We start from the raw sequence: 24,040 nt of genomic DNA on the forward strand, positions 1-24,040 counted from the left end.
AGAAGAGCACAATTTTGCAGTGCGTGTTAAAAATTTCTTTCATTATTGTCTTCGACACTAAATGGTACGTTAAGGGATTGCGATAATTACAATTGTAATAATTTTAGATTAATTTTAATTCATTTTTATATCATCTGTAGCATTCGTGTATGATTTCCAAAAAATGGTAAATAGTTCAAACAGAAATCAATAATATGCATGGGTAAAAAAAAATTAGAAATCAAATCAAAGTAATAATTATTTTTGTTCCTTTTGTTTGTGCCCTGTACACATAATTATATTTAAATCTGATAAATATAGAGTGTAACAAAATAAAGGAATTTTGATTAAAATATTTTAAATTAAATTAGTTTCTTCTTACAGTAAATCAAGCGATGCGAAAAATGAAAATTTAAACACGGTTAATTTTTTCATACAGATTTAATTTTAATTTAGTCTATTAAAGTATGAAACTACTGCACAATATAATATTTTAAGTATTTTAACTGCAGCAGAAAGGTAGCGCCACCGTCGAGAATCAACTTGTGTTGACCTTTGGATGAGTCACACCTTCCAACAACAGGTGATTCAGGATTCAGGTGTATAATGGGAGGATCTCTCTGAAAAATACTATTTGGATGACACATAAAGGATGCATGCCTGCGAATCAGATCATGATTCAGCCGCGGCTAAGACGGCCACCAACAATTCTGTGAGTGCTAAACGCGGCTAAACACTTAAAATTTGCAGCGTTTATTTTACTTCTGGAATTATTTATTCAGGTAATACTGACGGACCAAGCGGCGGCGACCACTCTGGACCCTCGGTTTGAGTGTCCGATTTGCTTGGGCTGCCTAAGAGAACCCTTGCTGACCAGCTGCGGCCACAGATTCTGCAAAGAGTGTATCAACGAATGGCTACAGTGAGTGTACAAAAATAACTCAATATTTGAAGAAATACAATATTTTTGGTTGTAAGGAAATTTTCGAATTAAATTTTGATTTATCTGCACAAAATAGAACTTACAAAAATATATATTAATTAAAAAAGTATTTTTTTTTAAATAGTGACTTGGTTCTTCTCAAATAATTTAAATATAGAGCCTGATCTTGTATTTTTAAAAAAGAATAGATTGACTCAGATTGATTTATTTAAAATTTTTATAGGAAAAAGGACGGGCGTTGCCCAATAGATAACAGGGTGCTGGGCGAGAAGGATCTCATACCTGACAAGGGAGTGTTGGCCGAAATCATGGAACCCTTCCTCGGCTGCCCTTTTGCCTCTCGCGGCTGCAAAGACACCCTTTCACCCTGGGAACTTGAGTCACACGTCGTCTCATGTTTGTTCCAGGTAAATTCAAATTATTAATCTAGCCGCTGAAAATATAAATTACTGATGGATTTCAGAACGCGGAGCCAATTAGCGGTGCCGATGGGTGCCAATGGTGCGGCGCCGCTTTGCAGGATGAAGAGCAGCTGCAGAAGCACCTCGACGATGAATGTGCTAAAGTGCCTTGCTCGTGTCGCTTCAGAGAAGTTGGTTGCAGGGCCACCGTCCCAAGGGCTGACCTGCCAGCTCACCTGGACTCACAAATCCACGACCATTTAAATGTATGATTTATTTAAATCCTTTTATTTAAAATTTGTGCTTGACGCTTTTACAATAATTTTTATTAAAAAGTTGCAGACGTGATAAATTTATTTTAAGTCAGTGAAATCAAAATTTTTGATGGATTTTTAGCTCTTATTAAGAAAAATAATTGCAACGCACAAAATTGTAAATAATATTAGATTTGCTGGATTATTACTATTTTAATATTTAAATTTTTAGCTTGTGTCAGCGGCTTACAACAAATTGAGTGTTTTGGTACGCGAGCAAAGTAGAGACCTGATCGACTTCAAGAGCCAGGAGGCTGACAAAAGATGGGAGGCGCCGCCAAAGGCCGAGGCCAGTTCTGCCAGCGCTGAGCACCAAGCAGGTTCCTACATTCATTATTTTCAAAAAAAGATTTTTGATTCTAATAAAATTTTTGCAATAGCTGAAGAAGGTGCTGGGGAACTTTTGAAGTCCCTTTTCGAGCGGGTGGTGGCTCTGGAGCAGCGCAACCGAGAGCAGGCCATCCAGATTGAAAACCTACGAGACATAGCAGGATCGTCGTCTTTGCAGTCTGGACACTACGTGTGGCACTTGCGAGGGGTGCAAGGCCAGCTCAAGGCCATGCAAGCGGCGCTGCCTGGCCTGAAGATGCTCTACAGCGCACCCTTCCGCACCGCGCCCTTCGGATACTCCTTCTGCGTGCGTCTCAACCTCAACCCTGCGGGCAGTGCCCTGAGTCTGCACGTCCACCTGGTCAGGGGTGAGCACGACGTCTCCCTTGAATGGCCCTTCAAGGGTCGCATCGCCCTGATTGCAGCAAACCAGCGCCGGCCCGAGTCCCACATCCAAGAAACCATGTTTGCTGAGAGTCACTTGGCTGCCTTCCAGAGACCTCAGCGTGACCTCAATCCCAGGGGCTTCGGTTTTGCCGAGTTTGTATCTCTCCATGACCTGCTTACTGATGGATTCATCAAGGACGATTCCATAATCATCAGAGTGCACATTGAGAGCAGTGATTGAGTTAAATCAATTTGCTAATTATATTTAAGAATAATTTATAGAAAAGTGATTTTGATTTTTTGGGAGGTTTATCAGTATTAAAAAATATTATTAATTCACAATCTCAAGCCCCAAATTTGTTATCATGTCCTACAATTTGTTTTTGAGAAAAATCATTTTGAAATATATTTGATTTTAATTAAAAATATTTTTTATTTCAAATTTATATTGCCAATTTTTTTTTTATCTGAAACAAAGAATATCGTAGACAAAGAAAATGCCTTTTTGAAAAAAAGTAGAGAGAGAAGTTCTTTATTTTTTTTTCTCCGCAAATTTATATTTGATCTTCTGTTTACTTAGCCTTGGTTGGGCCTGGGAGGTGGCCTTGCAGGTCTGTTCTGCTGGCTCTGAGGGCGAGGGGGTGGTCTGGACGTCGGTCTTTGCTGCGTGAACGGATCAATCACGGTGTCCGAGTGTCTGATGAAGACGTCGCCAAGGGCCATGTTGGGGGTCAAGAATTGTGCAGTAGTGACGACTCCAGTGCGCGGCAGACGGTCGAAGGGGTAGCCCATGGCGCGACGATCAGGATACGCTTGGTCTCGGATTCCACAATAGGAGGCCGCCTCGGCGCAGGGTCCAGGTCTGCGATTGGCCGCGCGCAAGTCCCAGTCGGTCTGCGCGTCCGAAATCATTGCAAAGATCACGCTTGGGAAACCTTCAGGGCTGCCTTTGGGAATGAGCATGTGCTGCGGCCAGCCGCAACCGCAGAAGTTGAAATCGTCGAGAACGCCGCCACTTGCGTTCGTAGGTGGTCTATTCTGCTCAAGGTCGCGGAAAGTGCGCTCAAATGGAATTGTGACAGACGACATTCGAGACTCTCGTACAATGTTGTTTCTGTTTGGTTGCACTGAAAAGTTGATTTATGGAAATTTATCATTTAAATTTATTTTATTTTTCAATCTAGACGAATTAAAAAAAAAATTATTTTCTTGCTTACAATTAAAAAGAAAAACTACTTACAGTTAACAGTGAATTTGTCCAATTCAATGAAAACATTTTTATGATCAACAAATGACCATTCTTGCCCTCGCTCATCAAACTTAGGAGCAAGGAAGAGGCGCACTAGAGCCTGCCGAGCCTGTCCCTGGTTCTCAACCTGCAAATTTATTCACAATGAAGATACGATTACAAATTCAAAAATATATTTACATTAATATTGACTTGGAAGCCCCTGTGATTGAGATGCGTGAATCTGGCAAGAACAGCTCCGCGAGGGTTGAAATCCATGCCGCGGCTCAGGTCGACCGTGTTCTTTTGCCAGAAGGTTTCTAGCACATTTTGCGCTGAACTGGGCGTTTGCACGGAAATTCCAGTGATTCTGACGCCAGGGAAGTCCAGTTGCTGGGTGGTATAGCGCGGCAGAGTGTTTTTGTGCTCAGTAAATATGTCGTTGACCATCGAGTGGATGCGATAAAATACGGGATCACGCATCGCCGTGGCTGAATCTCCAATCACTCCAAAGGTCTCCAGGTGGCGCTGGTCAGGGTCATGCACTAATGACACAGCAACGTGCAAAAGGTTGTGAAGATTGCCATAAAGTTGCTGATTTGGGCTCAGGTCGGAAGGCTCGATCATGTTTCCAAGGAAGTCGATGCCATCACGTTCTGTCAAAGCCAAACGAGTTCCGTTCGGCTGAAAATAAATTATATATGAATTTTTTTTCCTTAAATCAATTATTTTTTTCTTACCATATCAACGCTGCCCCTGTGGATGGATTCAAAGACTCGGTCCCTCCAGCGCTGCAGCTCGGCAATGTCAAACTTGAGCTGGTCAGCCTCGCGGTTGACGTCTCTCAGGATGGCGCCACTGGGACGTCCGGCCCAATTACGACTGGCCACCTGGCTGTTCAGTTTAGGGAAGTAGGCCTCGTCGATGGGGTCGTTGAAGTTCTGCAGACGCTTGACGCGTGGCAGACGGTTACACATGCGCTCAAAGTCGTAGCGAGCAATGATCTGCTGGTGCATGTAGTAGAAGAGCTCGCCACGACGGTCCTTGTTCACCACCTCGCGGGGGCCGGAGAAGGGGTAGATCAGATGCCAGTGCCAATGGTGCAGGTTGATGCCCAAGTCTTCACGGAAATAGGCTAAACGGTGCTCCAGCTCTAGGTTGGTGGCAGTGTAGTCTACGGGGATCTCCAGAGGAGTCTAAAATATCAGATTTTATAAATTCCTTCTTCATCTGAATAAATTTATTTGAAAATTTTGACCCTCGAGAAGTGAATAGATTAGGCTTTTTCCTCGTTGAAAATTTGTTTTTATTCAAGTCAGATGAGCCGTTTTGTAATTGAATAAAAACAATTTTTCAACAAGGAAAGGCCTGATCTCTTCCCTCTTTCATAAATAAATTGATTTTGTCATAAAAATGAGTGTTAAAATTTACCCTGGCTGTCTCGTCCAAGATGTTTGCTTCTTCTCTAGCTCGAACAAATAAGGCACCATCGACAAACCTATCAGGAAAAGTTTCAGAGAGGGGAGGCAGGTGAACGTCCTTTGTGTCAGGTCGGTGCAGCACGGCCACTGAGAAGCCGTAGACAAAGAGGCCCGGATTTATGCGATCTCTGATATACGCAGAAGCTGAGACAAAATCTTCAGTGGTCCTCATGCCTAAATTGCGATCAGATAAGTAAAATGTCAAAAATAAAATTGAAATATTTTACCAATCAGGATGCCAATAAGCCTGGACGCCAGTTGGCGGTGCATGGGCACAAAGGTGCTAAATTGAGCGCGGCGGGGCAGTGTCAGAAGGGCTGATATATCAGGTACAGTAATGCCCTTGATGGGTACTTGGGTAGTGTCGCCGTCACTAAAGCGGTTCTTCAGTGCAGTTGCCTGCTCCCTATATTTTGTTGCCTGTAAAAAGTGAAAAGTTGCATAAAATTCACAATATTATAATTTATTATATACCAAGTATTCCGGGGGCACATCAAGGATTAGACCCTTTTCACCTTTTGGCATGAAAACCGGCTCTGTGGGCCGCTCCAAAAGTGACAGCGCTACATCTTGAAGTTTGTAAGGCTTCTGCGAATTTACTATTCCTGCAATTGTTGATTGAGAGAAAAAATTAATATATACTGGCAAAAAATAATCCTAATAAATCATGTAAATTGAATTTAATTCCATAAAATGGGGTTTTGTGATTTTTTGGAATAAAGTTTGCTATAATTTAAGAAATTTTACGCTGCGTCCCTTACAAAAATAAAAGTGAAATTATTTTCTGGCCAAAAATAAAGGATTAATTGAACATGACCCTTCAATTTGTTTAAAATTTAATTATAAAAGTTTCTAATGTTACAAATAAATAAATAATTATATTATATCTTACCTGCTGCAAGGAGGAAAACAGCAAAGAAAAGAACCTGCATCTCAGACTGTTGCCAGCCAAGTGAAGACACAATCGTGAGAATAACCGGTCAGCAAAACCTTGAACCTTTTGGTCTCTGCGCCAAACTGGTCTCGCTCATTGACGCAAGCGAAGTAAAAAATATTTTAACTGCAGCCGCAGTGAATGGGAACCTTAGATGAGGGGGAAAATTGTTTCTCATATCGACTTTTGTTTTCACCTTGGCATGACAGGGATTCCCCACGGTTATTTTGTTGTGCGCTCTCCTCAGCAACAAACTGTCATTAATTACCATAACTAATATTTCAGTTCTAGAAAGAGAAGGTTTAGAAAATTAAAAGCTTTACAAGCATTTTTCACGCGAGTTTATTTAAGAGATAGAGCAACATCATGTCACCATTCATATAATTTCAGTTAACAATGTTTTTGATGCTTTTAACACAGCAATAAGAGTAATTATGGTTCGTAAATTCAGAACGTTTTTGATCATTGCAGAAGCAAAATATTTTGTTTTGCTAATTTAATTTGCCACTCCAATTCAGGCGTCATGACAACGATTTTAATGCGCGCATTTAGTATATTTTTTTTCTTCTTTACTTTAACATTAATTTTCATGAAAATCAATTTCAAATCAATTTGTTACAATTGATTAGTGGATTAAATTTGTATGTATATAACAATAAATTTTGATCAGATCTAGAATAATGAGATCACAGGGTCAGCGGTCACATGCCCTCGGGCTTAGGCAGGTTTGTGTTGTACGCGCGGATCACCTCAGACTGCGTCACCGCGCCGTGCTCCTCTTGTGAAAACGCATATCCATCTATGGTAATCAAGGAAGACCAAAATTTAAAGTAACGATCAATATTTCTGTGTGCTCATCCCTGGCACTAAGCATATTTTGCTGCCAATTTTTTTTCATTAAAAAAAAAACTTCAATAAGAATATCTCAGGGCCAAAGATGAGAGCAGCACTTTTGAGGTTGGAACCACACCCAAGCTATCGTGTTTGCACAATTGAAAAAAAAATATATTATAATAATATGAGAAGAAAAAAGGCCGTTGGTTGAAATCATATAAGTTCCAAGCTCAATTTTAGAATAATTCTAAATTCTAGAGGCAGTTAATAAGAGATGGTTTCTAATTTTGATTGTCTTAAGTTTTGAAAATTGACACCAGCTAAAAAAAAAATGGGCGTCCATCTGAAAAGCAATTAATATGTACTGCAGTAAAAATGGAATATTATAATATATTAATTATCAACAATATTGTACATTATTTGATGGACCAATAAGGTAATTTGGTTCAGAAGGTCAAATTGGGTCAAATATTGCAGAGCTTTTTCTATAATAAAGAGCGACCTGAACTACGAACTGTACAGTTTTACAAGAACATACCATCCTGTTATTAAAAAACGAAATTATTAAAATAATTTTTCATTTTCATCATTATCAATAAATATTCTAATCTAATTTTCACCATCATATAAATTAAGATTTAGGCATATTTTAAACTTACTAACTCCCTCCTTTGAAACTTTAAAATCTATCTTTTTAAATTTTTCTTCATTTCATCTCAAAATATATTTTTTCTTTCACAATTGGCATAAAATAGAATTGAATTTTTTATTAATTAAATTAAAGGTATTCAAAAGTGGTCAAAAAATATATATTTCAACCATTTCAACCATTATCTCAAAGTTTACATAGTAAAATGTTTATAGTGCTCTTATTTTTGAAGCACTTTTTTGAAAATTTACAGAGATGGTTGTTGGTTTTTGATTATTTACAAAGTTAGAGCGCAACAGGAAAATTAGATATTATTTATCATGTTTTTGAGTTATCAAATTTTCACCTGCGTCTACCTAATTGTTAAATATACAACATTAGTTGAACAGAGTGGGCAGCTATTGCGATTTGGGTTAGACTAAATTAAACCATCGGGCCGAGGGTGTTGCAAAGGCACGCACGCTCCAAAGGGTCTCTTATTCTCTACAGGGACCGGTGTTGAGACTTACGCGAGAGTTCCACCTCAATGTTGGAACTGTTGGGCGCCCGGCGGAACACGTTCTTGACGTTCTTGAGCAGCCGTGCCGTCTCGGTCAGTCTGCAAGCAGCAGCCGCGATCAGAGCCTGGCGCCGCACTCGCGGTTTTTTGTTTTTTTGTTTTTTGGCAAGAAGGGGCCACACGCACTCAGGCACGCACACACACGCAAAGCAAACACCGGGAGCATGGGATAGAAGCCAAGGCGAGCAAGCCGAAGAAATGCACAACGAGAGAGACAAATATTTGAGATTAATACTTACACTTGGGCGGGCGGTCCTGAGCATGCACGGGACTAAACAGAAAGGCACAAAAAGACACGAATTATAACCAAATCATAATCAAAACTGCATGCCAGTTGATCATGCCTCTCGCACGCGACCGCCTCGGACCCATCGTCTCGTTAGCCCGCCCGTCGAAAAAAAAGAAGTGTTTATTCATCTCTCAAGTACAGATAATTGTTCATATTTGTGAATTTCAACCCGAGGGTGAAATCAGAGGCGTCAGTGCGACAGCAACGGTTGTAAAATAATGTCTCTCATGGGAGTGCGGGAAGAAGTGTGATGCGTCAGTTTTGCGCCTTCTTGGTCTACTAAATATTTGCAAGAAGTATACTTGTAAGACCTTAAGAGTCGCGGGCAAGGAATCAACTCCTTGTTGCTGGGTACAGAGTGACACAGGTGGGGTGGTTTGGAGGTGTTCGTACAAACGCTACTTCAACAGAGCGATCCGAATGAGATCATAGTGGGAATTACAGAGAAGTACAAATTCAAAAGTCAGTCAATCGAAAAAGGATAATAATATCAATGCTGGGGTAGAGTGTCAAGTCAATTTAAAGGATTTATTAGTTGGTCAGGTTATTCACACGCGCAGTTGCGGTTAATTGGTTAGTCTGCTTTAAGAGGTCGCATTTTTGGAGTCAGTCATGAAAGGTTCAGGGCAGAAGGACAAATCGGATGATGCATCGCGCATGCGTTTTAAGGTATGTTGCAGTCTATTCAATCCTGGCATTGAACAAAAATTGAACAGACTGCAGATTATGGGTAGAATGGTAATGATTTAGAGCAATGGGGTACCTGCTACGCTCCTTCTGCATGATTCGACTAGGGTCACGGTTGCGCACTTCACTCTCGCGTACGTTTTCCTCCAAATTCTTGTTGGTCCAAAGCCAACCACTGAAAAAATCAATTTGAATTTGTGAATGTTGCTTAAAAAGGATTGAATAAAATACATTTTCATGGTGGCATCCGGGAGCAGCGCTGTAAACGGAATGAGTACGAGTCCGAGCCAGAAGACGGGAGACGTGAAGACCATGTGGTCCTGACCGGCCATTACAGCGCCCAAAGGGATTGTTGGCCAGAAGTTACTGCACAAAATTTTTTATTGAATAAAATGTCAAAAAATGAAACACGAAACTAACCTATAGATGACCAGGAAGATAAACCAAGCAATGATGGAACCCCAAATGGCTAGGTGGGTGACCCACGTCCAATAATGAGTGACTAGCGCAGCTTTCAGACACACCGTCATTACCACATACTGCAAAGAAATCACTTTTATATAACATTTATCTTTAAAAAAGTTATTTTAATATTTAAAAAGCTAAATATTTTTCAAGCTAGTAATCATCCTTCTTAAGTTTAGAAGATTACCGAGTAAACGGTGTTTCCAAGGACTAGATATCCGCCCTCTCGTCCATTGCTCCATACAACATCCTGCTGGAAGGCCATCAGAGGGAGCCAATAAAGGAGAACGGAGTGAAACAGGGAATTGGCAATCCAGATCCAAAAGACGCGACGGTTAAAAGCGCTGCCGAGCTGAGAACTCTTGTACAGCAGCGGGAAGCTCATCATTGCATCAGCACTGCAGGCTCGGTCGAACAGGCCCATTGCCAGCGGGGGCGCTGCTGTGAAAAGCTGCAAGATTTTGAAGTTTCAGTATCAGGAACAAAATTAAAACATTACATTTAGAAAACAATTTGAAATAATTATTTAATATTCAACTTTACTAACCACATTGTAGAATCCAATGGTCCAGCGCTCAAAGAGGATCTGACCAGACCACCCAGAATAGATGGCGTACCACAGCTCGATGACATACAGACAGATGTTCTTGTAAAAACTGTACAGGATCAGTTTGCTCATTCGCGCGTAATTCCACGCTCCGTGCACAAACAGCAGTCGGGCCAAATAACGAAACTATACAAATTAAATTAGTGATTTGAAATTATATCAATTAAAACTAAATACCTGTGCAATTGAATAATCAGATGCGCAGGCAGCCTGAAGTCCCTCTTGACCAGAAATTCCAATTCCAACGTTGGCCTTTTGGATCATGGCGACGTCGTTGGCTCCGTCGCCAATTGCTAATGTAATGAATTTTGTGTGCGCAGTGACCATGCCAACTACTTCAGCCTTCTGCAGCGGAGAGACGCGACAGCACACCACTGATCGACAGCTTGTGCAAAGTGCAAGAAATTCACGACAAAGGTCGTATGACAGTGCGTAAGTAAGCGTCTTCCCATCAACGATCAGTGCAAAGTCACTGTCCCGCGCTGAGCAGCCGCCGCCGCCCAGCGCACTTATACTCCGAATGTACTCATTTATTTTATCTCTAGTGCTCTGCAATTAGGTAATAATTAATTATGATATCAAATTGGTGTTTAATGAATTAATCTTACATCTAAACTTCCTTGGTCTAGAATAAGGATCTGCATGCCCTGAGTTAAAAGACGACACGAGTAGCCAATGTTAATGGCCGTCTCTTGTTTATCGCCCGTTAAAATCCATACATGGATATCAGCCTTAAGAAACTGTGCAATGGCCTCCGGAACCTATGTTATAAAGATTAATTTAAAATTAATCAAAAAATTTGAAAAAGATTAAATTTATTGGTAAGAAAAATTTAAAATTTCATTCAAAACTCACCCCATCTTGTAGTTTGTCCTCAATAGCAGTGGCGCCGACCAGTCGAAGGCCGATTTCAATTAGCTCGGCCGCTTCTTCAATTCGTGTAGCTCGATCTTGCAGTGCCGTTGCTGCCTTGTGATAGGTATGCTTCCACTCCTGTATTTTAATTTAATTAGCTTTTCAATTGAATTTTTGGTAATTTAAGAAGTGACCTCGTAGTGCTCTTCTGAAATATCTGCAACGGCGCAGCAAAGGGTGCGCAGACCCTCAGTGGCAAATCCCTCGAGGTGGTGCAAAGTGAGGTCGCAGTTCGTGCGGTCATTTAGCCGCTCAAAAATGACAGAATCGGCGCCTTTGCAGAAAAGCTTGATCTGTCCAGTCGGCGTTCGCACCACCACTGACATGCGCTTGCGTGTACTTGTAAATTCAATTACGTTCAGGATCTCATAGCGCTCCTCACATCCCAATACGCTGATTGTGACAAACTCAGGCACCCGCGTTTCAAAGACAAAGCCAAATTGACGCGCACCCTCCACCAAGGCTCTCTCATCTGGAAATGAAAAAAAAAAATTAAAGTTTGTTGGAAAATCATTTTAAAATAAATAAATAGTCAACCGAGGCGCACTGCAATGGATGGATTTGTGATCCGAAACTGTTTTACTTTTTATTTCAATTTTAAACAGCAACAATTATAAGATTGAAATAAAAATCTACTTACCAGGCGAAGCTGCATGGTAGAGGATAGTACCATTTTCTTTGTCACGCTCAGGAATGACTGTGTGACAAACAGCCAGCAACGTGAGGAACTCTCGGATGCGCTGCCCCGTCGGTTTGTCAGCTGCAAGCATGGTGCGGATCAAGTGTGACTCGTGCGGCTGTTCGTGGGCTTCGGGAAAGCCAAACACCTCTCCAGCCACAGAACACTTCTTGAACACCATCACGTTGCACGTCAGCGTGCCAGTCTTGTCAGTGAAGATGAATTTGACCTGGCCCAGCTCTTCGTTCAGGTTCGACGTGCGCGCCGCAGCTGGCGTCCCTGACTCGACGTGGAACATTTCTTTGTCCTCATTTATGAAGGTTGCCTAGTTTAAATCCACCGTAAGATGAAAAGAAACAAAAGAAAAATGTGACAAACTTACCTGAAAATACCTTACAACTTCTAGTGAAACTTGAAGGGAAATAGGAATGAGATTGTTGAAGAGGATAATGAAGGTAAGCAGATTGTAGAAAAAATTTGTAGAATCTGAAAATAATAGATATTTTTAACAGCTTTTAACTTTAATAAGTTTAAAGCAAACCTTTCATGGGGATGTATGTGTGTGTTTCCGCGTTAACGGAGTTCCAGATGGCGTTGAAGATTGCACTCACAATGCAGAGACCGACGAGCAGGCCGAAGAGGATGAGAACCTGAGAGTTGGTGGCACGGTCCAAAGAGGACCTCTTGAGGGGCGCCTTATTTGAATTCTGCATCAGCTTTGTGTCCACACCGGTGTAAACAACCAGGCCAAAAATCCAGTTGGTGTTCCTCAGCTTGGCACCTCTCAGCAGCAACTGCTCCGGTCCTAGGGGTAGAGAACCACGGCCCATCACTGTGACGTTACCACTGAAGTCGTACAGGTTGAAGTGCGGCGGTTCGCAGTCTAGACTGGCAGCAAAACTTTGAAGTTGCGCCGTGTCGAGAAGCGACGAGGTTTGGCTAAGTCCCTGTCGGATCTTTAGATTTGTTTCTCCGTCCAAATTGGCAGTCTCAATGTAGCACATTCCCTGAGGCTCACTATGTAATGCATTGTTAATTTGCTTTTTAATTCAAAAGAAAGCAATCTTATTGAATACCTAGATGAGAGGAGCACCATGTCTGCAGGGAAAAAGGAGTCATTGTGCACCTTGACGACGTCCCCAACTTCAACGTTCCGCCACATCACAGAATCCCAGGCACCGCTCCTCAAAACTTCCACCTTGCGTCTGTTTGTCTCATTGTCTGCCTTGTGCCGTTTCTAAAACATTCATTATTATTACACTATATCTCACCAATAATAATTTCTAATAAGAAAATTACTCAAATTACTAATAAAATTGCATCGGATGAGTTCTGACATTAAAATTGATCTAAATAGTTTAGGAATTAAATGAAATTGAATTCTCACATAGTCCTCAATGACCTCCTTGATGGCCGAGATCATGAGAATGAAGAAGAGGGGCACGATGGTCGTGTAGCGTCCGGTGGGCGACACGTCCGGAATTTGCTGGAGCAAACCGATGAAGAGGAAGAAACAGTTGGAGTAGCGCTGGAACTGCTCGTACAGAAAGCAAGGGAAGAAGGAGATGAAGCTGTACTTGGCCGTCGACACGTAGTTGGAACAGAAGCGCTGCGGTGGCGGCGTCGGTTGGGACGCACCGCCGTCGGTGGTGTCGACCGCCGCCGCGTCCCACAGGTGCCGATTGAACCAGATGCGCCGCACCGCCTTGTGCCCGCCGGCCCGGCCCTCCGATAGACCTGAAGTCTGGTCATCATCCTCTGTTGACAACAAACAACATTTTGATTTTAATACTTTCGTGGGCAAAAAGAATCAAATGGAAAGAAATTTATATTGTAATTTTTTTTAGTTATTTATGGAAATGACTACTTGAGTTATTGCAAACACACATGTGAATTAAAATAAGTGGGAAATATTTCTTCGAAATCATACAATGGTGTTAAATATTCCACGAGCTGTTTCTACGAACAGGAAACTTTAGTTACGAGCCTGGGTCACGAGAGCGAATCCATTATAAATATTCTATTCTCGTAGTAGTTCAACTTTATTCCATATAGATTTTTGCACAGGCACCTCCACGCCCATTTACAATATAATCCTTCGTGAATAATGCATAAAAGTGAATCAACAAAATATGTTAATTTTAAGATCAATTCACCTAATACCATATTTTACTTTTATTTCATTTTAAATTTTTATTCATTTTTTACTTAAAATGCTTTCAATATTCATTATTTAATATTATTGATTAATTAATTTTATCTTGGAAATTGATTAATGCAAATTGTTAACAATTTTCTTGCCTATTTTATTTTATCTAATTTAAGAACAAGCTAAAAAAAATACTAATTAGGTCAATTTCCTGAGTCATCCGATTTAATTGCAACAATTAAGTCGCACACCTGTCTACTTAAAAATGTAAATGCAATCAATATGTGACTTATACGCTTTTCAATCGATCGGGGCCTGCTGAAGGACACAAGGGACAAAGCTCCAGCGCCAAAATGAGACAGTTTTTTTGGCCGTCATAAAATTTTTATGTCTTCGAACGACTGCGGAGTGTAAAAAAGCTTTTTGTTATGTCATCGGGAGGCGCCTGCAAATCTCAAGGGGAGAAATTTGCGCAAATGAAAATCATGCTAAATCAAATTGAATCAACAGATTTATTATATTTTTGGAGGCAAAGTTGTTCTCGGACTTGTATTTTACTTATTTTAATTTTAATTCCAAACGAAGAGGAAAACGTCAAAATGTCACATGCACCAATTAATCATTAATCCATGACATGCTTGAGGATGAGAGAAGTGCGAGATTATAACAGGTTGGAGCGGATTTGGCGGGGTCGGAGGGAGTCCTGGGGTCGGGGCAATGCGCGCACTTACTGGGTCGGGTGCGGCCCCGGAGAATGGCGGCGCGGTCGGACAACTCGGGGGTCGATTGTTCGGCCCAGGCCCAGAAGCGGAGTTGCGGCGGCCCGACCCTGGTGCTCATTCCGGCGGCGCCATTTCGCCTCTTCCACTTTCACCCCCTACTGACTGAGCCACCGACCGAAAGCCACCCCCGGTCACCATGGCAACGCGGCCCCCGCTGATCACCGACTCCCCACGACAGCAACAGGGCGCGCGAAGGATTATTGGAGGAAAGCCAGAATTAAAAACAATTGAGAAAAAGCTTGGCGGACGTGATGACATAATTCACGGTTTTGTCGTCGAGGCAATTGAAATGGAAAATGGGAAATTCTAAAAAATACTTCAAATAGTTGGTATTTTGCGTGTTTTTTCTGCTTTAATTAGTGTCTTTGTTTTTATGTTGTAAAGTGTGAAGAAGATTCAGGGTTTAATTTTTTTCGTGGTTTTACAGAAACTTGGCTTTGAAGAATAGAAAATGGAATGCATACCAAAATTGTGACTTTTAATCAAGAAATTAATTTAAAATTAATCAAAAATCTTTCCTGTTTGTGTCAAAAATAATCAAATAACTGGCCTGGATCGCGATTTCGCCCAATTCCAAGGTTCATCAGCAGACCTGAATTTTACAACTGCAACTCCGCCCTAATTTTCCGAGTTTTAATTAAGTTTTTATTTTTTTGTGGAACATAAAAAGGTAAAGTTTTTGTTCCATTTTTAATTTCTTTGTTAAAAGTCAAAATTTTAGCATGAATTCCATTCTTTCAAGCCAAGTTCTTCTCGTGCAGTTTCAGTAGAACCACGAAAAACCTCTCAAAATATAATTCAGGGCTAGTTATTTTTAGAGGCAAAGTGAGCGACTTCCGAGAACGGAGAGTTAAAAAATGGTGCTTTCTTCTTTTTAGCAATTTTTCGTCAATAACGCTAATTACTATGAGGACGAGAAATTACCTGTGCTGATAGCTTTGGTGACGCTAATCAGCGCTAACAAGAACGTAAGACTAAAAAGAACCTTCAAAAGATAAGGCATTGGAACAAGGAGTGGTTTGAAAGTCTGAAAGTTCAGCTCCTTATTTCAGCATGAAATGTAATTTTACATCACAAATAAAAGTGGGCTTTGGAGGAGTTATTCAAGTAGTAAAATCATAAGAATTCAAATTTAAATATTTTTATTGAAACAAAAATTTCAATTTCTGACATGGAGGGTCGCAGATCGTAACTGAAAATTGCAGACCGGTGCATTATAAACTTTTTATCTTGAAATTGAAAAAAAATTGAATGCAAACACTCGAGGTGAATTTTAACTAGGTTCGCCCGGTTTCAATTAAAAAAAAGTTTTTTTGTAAACTTGAAAACATTTCAAAACAAATCTGCTTTATTTTTGGATATCATCTCATGTTATTTGTCAACAAAACGATACCTGCGGCAGAAAGCAGAGGCGTTTGGAGGAGTATTGCGTGGTCTCTGTCGTGGAGGAAAGAGCGCCACAGAGGAAACAACATCGCGCGCTAACTGCGCTAAACGGACCAAACGCGGTCAGTTAATTAAACTTTGCGAATGCGGACAAAGCCATATTCAGCCGACAATTCCCTTCTTGTCAGCTGTGTGCGGAAACCATCATCAGCTGATTTTACTGGCTCGCTCCACGTGACCGCGAATAAAAAGCACCGACGTAACACGATGTACGAGTTTAAATTGATTCAAATTTGGCTGCGACGCTCGAATCAGATTTGGAGCGGGAAGTATAGAAAGTCTATAAAATGTGCTTTATCTTATCTCTCAGGTTAAAGACAAATAATATATACGATCAGGTGTGTACTTGGAAAAGGCGATTAACAACTCACACTCATCAGTATACAGTCATTACAGCCCAGCAGTCTGCAGAGGCTTATCAGTATTTTTAGGGCTGTGACAGTAAACAAGGAGAATGTCAAATATTGTATTATGAAATAAAAACTCCTGGGTTTAAATCTGTTTGTTTTAAAATTACGTACTTATTCCTGAATGAATCATTCCATTTATTTGAACAATTAGTTCTTTTCTTATCTCAATCTTGTCTGCACAAATTGTCAGGAAAAAAAAGCTACGATGTATTGACAAAATTAAATTCAGAGGCAAAAAAGTAAAATTAAAACCAAAGAAAAAATTAATGAAAAGTAAAATTAAGTGTTTTTAACAATTTTTACGTGGTTTTACAGAAACTGTGCGAGAAAACCTTAGCTTCAAAGAATGGAATAAAAGTCAAAATTGTTTTTTAATTCAGATTATTATTTTGTAAATGGCTCAAAAATTAATTTTTTTTGTGTCACAAAGAATAAAAAATTATATTATAAAAACCCGGAAAACTAAGGCAAAACAGAGCAACATAACTGGACTGGATCGCGATTTCGTCCAATTCCAGAGGGCTCATGAGCAGACTCTGTTTGCCTGAGTTTTCCGGGTCTTAATTGAGGATTTTTTTGTGACACAGAAATATTAATTTTTAGAGTCATTTAAAATTAATTGCTTAATTAAAAGTCAAAATTTTGGTACATATTCCATTCTTTAAAGCCAAGTTTTTCTCGCACAGTTTCAGTAAAACCACGTGAAAAACCTTTTAAAACACTAAATTTTACTTAATATTCATTTTTTCTTTGGTTCTTTTGCATTTTTATTCTTCCAAATTTCATTAATTAAACCCTGAAACTGCTTTTCACGTTACAACACAAACAAATAATACACTATCAACTATTTGAAGATTGTAAAATTTATTGGTTCAAATTGTAAATTGGAAGGATATCATTATAACAAATACAAAGAATAATAAAATTTTCATTAAAAATGTTTATTTTTTTACTACTAAAAATAAATGCAAATTATATAATATAAAAATAATTTTTTTTAATAATTAGATTATGTCTTATAAGAATTGTCGCAGATGAAACTAGCCCAAAAGAGTGCAGAGGTGCAGTCGAAACATTCAAGTCTGCTGATCAGCTCTGGAATTGGACAAAATCGTGATCCAGGCCCTTTTTGCCCTAATTTTACAGATTTTAATGAAGTTTTTTATTTTTGATACACAAAAGGTACAATATTTTGTGTCATTTAAAAGTAACTTCTTAATTGCAAGTCAAAATGTTTCCATTATTTAAAATCTAATTTCAGTAAAACCTTTTAAAAAGGAGAAACTACTTAGAGTAAATTTAGAAACACAATATTTCGATTAGCCAACTTGCTTTTAGTAAGACGAAGGAAGCAACGCTATATACAATACAACAACATTATTTCTGTCTACATTCTACTCAAGGGAAAGAAAAATGTCATTCATTTTTCTCTTCTATATACTATAATATGGTGCGGCAGCAAAGAAAGCTTTATACGCGGCGGGTTTAAGGGCGCTCGGCAGCGGCCCAATTGGCCCAAGCTCGATAAGACACGGACGTTGGCACCACAGACCGTCTTGCTCGTCAACCAGCGACTCGTGGTTGCGGCGCACCGAGAAGCGTGCCCGGGCCGTGCGCGCGCTCACCAGCACCGAGGGGCCCGCCCTGGGTCCGAATCGGGACCCTACGCGGCCCCTTAGCTTCAGTGGCGCACTCGCCATTCGCGACTAACAGGATTGACGAGTCAATAATCGGCTCGTCGAACTCCGACGATTCCCACCGATTGTTTAATGTGCACTTCATTGGGGTCAATAAGCGGACGGGGCGAATCACTCGACGTGGAAATTTGAAATAAATTCTAGTTCCCAATGAATAAAATTATTATATTATTTTTTACTCCAAAGAAAATCATTTTCAGAGAATATTTTCAATTTTTTTTTTCAGGTGGACATATCGATATGTGAATTAGTTAAATTTTCTTTCTCGCAACAACTTCCGCTCTGAAATTGTATGCAGCAGTCGTGCGACTTCACCTTGCGCAACTTGAGCTTCTCTCGGCTTGATAGCGTCGCGGATCGATGGGCGAACGTGACCCGGTCAAAGGGCACAGGCCCTCTGGCGGCCGGTTTGCGGATTTTCCCACTCATTCGCCGCATCTATTTCTTTTTCTTGTTAAACCCTCTTCGGAGGCAAAAGGCGATTTCGTGCTCGATCCTTCCCCTTTGCGACCCTTTTTTTATTCGCCACTGCTGCGCTCGCTCCAACAAAGCCAACGACGAAAGAAAGCGGCGCAGTAAAATCATTCAACCCAGCATAATTCCATTTCAGCCAATTTATTTTTCGGACGATAATACAACTTATACCCTTTGATATTCTGATATAAAAGTAAAAGTTTATGGATAGAGTTGATGCTAAAATTATTGTTAACAAACGCCTTCTGCTCAAAATAGTCCAAAATTAATAATTTCTTATATTCAATCAGTGATTTTCATTTTGAATTCAGTACATATGAAAGTCTAGTATAAAAATCTAGTATATGTAAATTTTATTCATTATGAATAAAACATTAAAATTTTTTGAGACTCCAAGATTTACATTCTTGTATTTGACTCTTGGCATCAAGTCTGGACAAAAAACGATATCAACTCAAAAGTTTCAGTGAGAGAGAGAATTTTTTTTAGGAAATGGAGAACTTGGAGAAGGACCAAAAAAATTGTAGAAAAAAATGAAGATCTTAAAATTTATACAGAAAGCTCTTTTAACAATGTGAACTTGAATTAACCAAATTAGAACAGCGGATGTGTATAATTTTTATTTATAAAGAATACGGTCGGGACTAATTTGTCAAATCTAAACGGACTCGGCTTTGGCACATTTCAAGCAGTCCAGTTACGCGTTCCTCCCGTTTGAACTTTTTGTTACATTATTTTTGGAACCCTTCCAATTTGGAATCTTTTGGACCAAATATTTTGACACTAGGACTATTCTGCGCATGACTTCAGCGCTATTTTGATATTATTTCAGAAGTGAAATACAACAAAATCTTACATAACTTTTCTTACTTCACGAACCAAAGAGATTCAACTGAATAAATAAGTAAATCTTTGGAAATGAAGAGAAAATTAATTTTTATTCTAAAACAAAACGGCTCTACCAGTTTCGATCACGGTCTGCGACCCAATTTCAAGCAAGGGATAAAATTAAAAAAATTGAAAAAAGCACCACATTTTAGTTAAAATTAAAATCTGAAAACTAACATAATTTTTAAATTTTCCTGATTTTTTTAATTTTTTCTTGCTCATGAAATAGGGTCGCAGACCGTGACCGAAACTGGTAGAGCCGTTTTATTTTTGAATAAAAACAATTTTCGCAACGAGGAAAAACCCAATCTCTTGATTTCCATGAAAATCTCCTCGTGTTTCATTTTCTTCAAAGTAAATCTTTATTAAAACTTAAAATATTTTGCCTTAAAAATTAAAAAAGTGATTTATTTTCAAATTTTACTTCATTAATTAATTTTGTTATTAGCAATCTTAACTTGGACTTGGACTTCTGCAACCGGCACGAACAATAATAAACAAAAAGAATACAAGAAAAGTGAGACTAACCGTAATGGTGCTGTTGCCGTTGTCGACTCGCGAGCTCGATGTCCTCGTCGGCTAGGTCGGGCGACATTTTTCAGGGCTACGTGTGGCCGACTGGTGACCGTCGCACGTGCCACCGCATCCTCCTGCGCTGCTCCTGCCAACAAAGGACGAACAAGAGTGTTGAGAACCGTCGTGTCTGTGCCATTTCGGTGCCCTTTCGCCCAAAGGTCACCCCCGCGGGCCCCGCGCACGCCTATCGATCAAACAAAGAAGGTTGAGAGCCGCCCTTTGGCCGGAACGTCTGCGCGTCGCAAAACCGGAACCAAACGACGCCCGCCGCAAATAGGCCGCCGAGGCCACTTGCACACCTCCGGTGCCAAACCAACCCCCACGCATTGGCGGTGGACGTCGCAATTAGCGTTTGCTCCCAGAGGAGCGATTCCGCCTGTGCAAAATATTGTCAAGAGTTTCAGGTTACCGATGTGGTTGAAAAATAATATGGTTGATAAAACTTGATAGTCTTTGAGTTTTTCCATGAGTAAAACAATATTCTGATACAATTATATAGCATGAAAATGAAGAGATTGGGCTTTTCCTCGTTGCAAAAATTTATTCAAAAACAAAGGTCTGCGACCCTATTTCATGAGCAAGAAAATTAAAAAAAAAAAAAAAATCAGCAAAATTGAACAAAAAAACAAACAACACTTTTAAAGATTAAAATTAAAATCTAAAAAAAAAAAAAAATCAATTTTGCTGATCTTTTTTTTTTTTGTATTTTTCTTGCTTATGAAAAATACCGACACTGAAAAAGTGACCGAAACTGGTAGAGCCGTTTTGTTTTTGAATATAAACAATTTTTGCAATGAGGAAAAGCCCGATGATCTCTTTATTTCCATCATCATTTCCTCGAGTGTCAAATTCTTCAAACAAATTATATAGCAGACAAAAATAAAAAATTAATTATAAAATTAAATTGATCCTAGCTTCATTTTTAATTTTCCATCTGCCGAAAGATGTAATTTTTAAAATTAATCGTTGGGCATGACAAATTTAATAAATTAAAAATTGTGTTAGAAAAAGTTTTGATGATTTACTTGTATGCGGAAAACGCAACCTGCACAACACAGAAAATTGAACTTCAGTCATAACTTTTGCAAATTTGAAATATTTCAGGCAGGTTTCATTCAATTCTATTTCATATTTAGAAAACAAAAATCGGTTCAGTGTTTCCAGGAATATGTGAATTTTTTATTTTGAATTTATGCAACCCTTGAAACAAAATATGACAAGCCACTTACCCTGGGAAATAATTACCGATTTTTAATTTCAAAATACAAAATTGAAGCATTCGTTGGCCTGAATGCTAACCCTTCTGGTATAAAAGAAATACTTACAATTATGAATAAAATAAAATTTTCTGTGCTACACAGGTTGCCTATCCTGCAAATATTCTTTAAAAATCAACTTTTAAATGTGCAATGATAGCCATGATGACAAATAAATTCAATGAAAATACAGTCTGGAGTCTGGAATGTCGTCGCCGGGCAGGTGGCCATGGTCGTTGAATAAAATTGACATTCGTGAATGAAATTTGATACAAATGTTAACTGTCGGTGAAAATTTCTTATTCAATGATAAAATATTTTATTTATCCTAAATCGAAATTTAATTCAAATTATTACAGTTACATACGAAATCTCTATTACTTTGAATCTCTTGTGAATTGAAAGGGAAATTCGCACCAATCGAGAAGTTTAACATTTGTCACGAGGGGACCGAAATAGTCTGACGAAATTCATTTTCCGTCGACCAATCAATAAGAAATTATTCAACATCCAGGCAATCAGAATGTCGGCGGGAGTTCACTGGGGGGATGCGTGACTTGATCACAGTTTTCCGACGTGCATTAAGATTTGGGTGCGGTTGTGATTGAGTCTGGACAATCGAGACCACACCCTGTCCGTTCGTCCTTTACGTTCACCCGCACGTGGAATTACCTGTTAAATAAATTGATGGGCTCTGTCCAGCCCCACGTGCCACCTGAACTCGTCGGCAACCCCAATACGCCCATTATTGCAACCCACTTTAAAGAGCGTCAATCGATGCACAATCAACATTGAAAAGTTATTATTCGTATAATAAATTGCATATTATTTTTTTCAGTGTAGTCCTCCTGGGATTCTCACGTTGGAAGCAATATTATCAAGGGATGACTTCTGAACTTAATTTCCCCCATTCATATGACGTATAAAATTAATATTTTGGTTTGCCCAGCGGAAATGAAAAAATAAAATGCGGAAGTTTTTAACCAAATATTAGATTCTTGATAAGAAATTAAAAGTAAAGTTTGTGGTTTGCGTATAGTAAGTTGTAGGTATAAAAATTTAAATTTATGTGTATAGTTTTTTGCTAAGCACTCATGACTGCATTGAATGGAGAATAAATAAATAAATAAATTTAATTAAAACAAAAATAAACACAATTAATTTAACACTTAATAGTTTTTTTAAGACATAATATACACTGTAAATAAAACTTCTCAACCTTTTTCCAATAGATCAATGTAAATTATTTGAGTCGACTGAGATAATGATTTTATTTTTTAACCTTAATTGGGGTGATATGAACGAGATTTTCTGAAATTTTTATCAATTTTGATGGGGCAATTTTTAAAGACAAAAAATATTTTACAAAATTCCAAATGTAAAAATTTGAAATTTGAACAATTCAGTTCTCCCGATAAATTTACGATTTTTTTTTTGTAAGGAAATCATTAAAAGAATAATCATTTTAATCACTTAAAACTTAATAATTCATTAAATATAATGAATTGATTAAATCTTGAAATTTTATTTAACCTTTACTATAATTATGCCTTTAAAAAAATATCTTCAGTGAGATCAAATTAATTTAAATATTTCTATTTGTTTAGCTGCTGATTAAAACATAATGTGACATACAACAATTCTGTTTCAATTCAATTTGTGCAGAAAGGAAAAATGAGAGAAAAACGTGACCTCAATTTACATAAAACGCATAAAATTATTATCCAACTCCTGACCTGGAAAAATTATCACTGGAGCAAAATGACTTTGAACAATAATTAAAATTTTGGCATTCACTGGATCATCAAAATATTGTTGCACTTGTACCACTCTCGTCCCAATTGCCAATTGAGGCGCGATTGACGTCAATCATTCATTTCTGCCAAGCCGGCGGCACTCTCAATCAGACAATTTTTACGACACAAGCGACGAGGAACATTTGCAATCCATTTGGTAGATTTTTACGCAACGCTTTTAACAGTTATTACATATTTATATTATATCTCGTATAGCCAAAAGTAGTGCAGGAAAAACCCCAGGAAATGATGACATAAATTGATAATAGAAAATATTACAATGTCATGCGATTTTTGTAATTATTGACGACTAAAAATTATTATTTTTACGATTATCCTTTCATAAAAACAAAATAAAAATTCTAAAAATAAATGTTAACGTAAACAAATCTTGACTGTCTCTGTCAACCAAAATTAAAAATAGTTATATTACCTAGTCAAACTTCTCCTGATGTCGATGAATTCGGAATGACTGATGGTTTTTTTAAACCGCTGTGTACATTTTGCTCGTCGCAGACATGTCCAGGCTGTCCAGCAGAGCTATGTACGGAAAACAGCAACGGCTTTTCTTATTTTCGGTCTTCTCAGTTCGAGCATTCATGCAAAACTTGGTGGAAGTTGAAGGGCGAAGAGACGCAGAAAAACATTCTACGGTGATGCTTGTTGACCGCGGCGGCGACGGTTCGACGCCAATGCCAGCAGCTGGAAGGCTGGGGAGGGACGCAGGACGGAACGGACCAACCGAAGCACTAAACTATGTAACTAACGTTTAACGTTAGCAGTTATTATTGCAGCACTGGAGTGTGCATAATTCTACGCTATGGCTATACGTACGTTTACGTTACGTACGCCTTGGCTAAAAGCAGACTGCAGAATGCAGGTCGC

General features: G+C 39.0%; 3 protein-coding genes across 9 annotated transcripts; 1 reads left to right on the plus strand and 2 right to left on the minus strand.

Moving 5' to 3' along the window:
* The first annotated feature begins 555 nt into the window (after window positions 1–555).
* LOC132199142 (TNF receptor-associated factor 6-A-like) lies at window positions 556–2,784 on the plus strand. The gene is made up of 6 exons (XM_059623658.1): window positions 556–691; window positions 762–901; window positions 1,146–1,329; window positions 1,386–1,589; window positions 1,810–1,957; window positions 2,018–2,784. The coding sequence occupies exons 1-6, from the start codon at window positions 632–634 to the stop codon at window positions 2,593–2,595; spliced, it is 1,314 nt and encodes a 437-aa protein (XP_059479641.1). The 5' UTR covers window positions 556–631; the 3' UTR covers window positions 2,596–2,784.
* A 19-nt stretch (window positions 2,785–2,803) lies between these two features.
* Window positions 2,804–6,115, minus strand: LOC132199141 (phenoloxidase 1). The gene is made up of 8 exons (XM_059623657.1): window positions 5,956–6,115; window positions 5,538–5,668; window positions 5,291–5,483; window positions 5,014–5,237; window positions 4,323–4,778; window positions 3,784–4,266; window positions 3,595–3,730; window positions 2,804–3,481 (listed from the first exon to the last, which is right to left on the minus strand). Exons 1-8 carry the CDS (start codon window positions 5,993–5,995, stop codon window positions 2,931–2,933), a joined length of 2,214 nt encoding a protein of 737 aa, XP_059479640.1. The 5' UTR covers window positions 5,996–6,115; the 3' UTR covers window positions 2,804–2,930.
* A 206-nt stretch (window positions 6,116–6,321) lies between these two features.
* LOC132199140 (probable phospholipid-transporting ATPase IA) lies at window positions 6,322–24,034 on the minus strand. Of its 7 annotated transcripts, none has more exons than XM_059623655.1 (18): window positions 23,589–24,034; window positions 20,056–20,188; window positions 13,069–13,439; window positions 12,758–12,918; window positions 12,223–12,698; window positions 12,064–12,167; window positions 11,643–12,006; window positions 11,137–11,474; window positions 10,943–11,080; window positions 10,696–10,848; window positions 10,265–10,636; window positions 10,028–10,213; window positions 9,668–9,931; window positions 9,436–9,554; window positions 9,247–9,381; window positions 9,092–9,190; window positions 7,990–8,078; window positions 6,322–6,796 (listed from the first exon to the last, which is right to left on the minus strand). In XM_059623655.1, exons 2-18 carry the CDS (start codon window positions 20,120–20,122, stop codon window positions 6,699–6,701), a joined length of 3,534 nt encoding a protein of 1,177 aa, XP_059479638.1. In that variant the 5' UTR covers window positions 20,123–20,188; window positions 23,589–24,034; the 3' UTR covers window positions 6,322–6,698. The 7 variants fall into 7 exon arrangements, 6 of the variants coding, with proteins under 6 accessions (XP_059479638.1, XP_059479633.1, XP_059479636.1 ...); XR_009442081.1 differs by lacking the exons at window positions 20,056–20,188; window positions 23,589–24,034 and adding exons at window positions 8,279–8,310; window positions 18,021–18,873 and having other exon boundaries at window positions 6,762–6,796; XM_059623650.1 differs by lacking the exons at window positions 20,056–20,188; window positions 23,589–24,034 and adding an exon at window positions 18,021–18,872.
* Between the last annotated feature and the right edge of the window lie 6 nt (window positions 24,035–24,040).

The sequence above is a fragment of the Neocloeon triangulifer genome, unplaced genomic scaffold (genome assembly GCF_031216515.1).
Source record: "Neocloeon triangulifer isolate White Clay Creek 2 clone unplaced genomic scaffold, ASM3121651v1 ptg000013l, whole genome shotgun sequence".
Lineage (NCBI taxonomy): Eukaryota > Metazoa > Arthropoda > Insecta > Ephemeroptera > Baetidae > Neocloeon > Neocloeon triangulifer.

Coding starts and splice junctions, on each gene's coding strand:
- LOC132199142 (XM_059623658.1), top strand. CDS start 632: ATGCATGCCTGCGAATCAGATCATGATTCAGCCGCGGCTAAGACGGCC. Junction 692..761: donor AGACGGCCACCAACAATTCT/GTGAGTGCTAAA, acceptor TTATTTATTCAG/GTAATACTGACGGACCAAGC. Junction 1,958..2,017: donor CAGCGCTGAGCACCAAGCAG/GTTCCTACATTC, acceptor TTTTTGCAATAG/CTGAAGAAGGTGCTGGGGAA.
- LOC132199140 (XM_059623650.1), bottom strand. CDS start 18,168: ATGGCGAGTGCGCCACTGAAGCTAAGGGGCCGCGTAGGGTCCCGATTC. Junction 10,214..10,264: donor CTGATTATTCAATTGCACAG/GTATTTAGTTTT, acceptor TAATTTGTATAG/TTTCGTTATTTGGCCCGACT. Junction 9,191..9,246: donor CCGGATGCCACCATGAAAAT/GTATTTTATTCA, acceptor TGATTTTTTCAG/TGGTTGGCTTTGGACCAACA.
- LOC132199141 (XM_059623657.1), bottom strand. CDS start 5,995: ATGCAGGTTCTTTTCTTTGCTGTTTTCCTCCTTGCAGCAG. Junction 5,238..5,290: donor GCTTATTGGCATCCTGATTG/GTAAAATATTTC, acceptor ATCGCAATTTAG/GCATGAGGACCACTGAAGAT. Junction 3,731..3,783: donor GCTTCCAAGTCAATATTAAT/GTAAATATATTT, acceptor ATAAATTTGCAG/GTTGAGAACCAGGGACAGGC.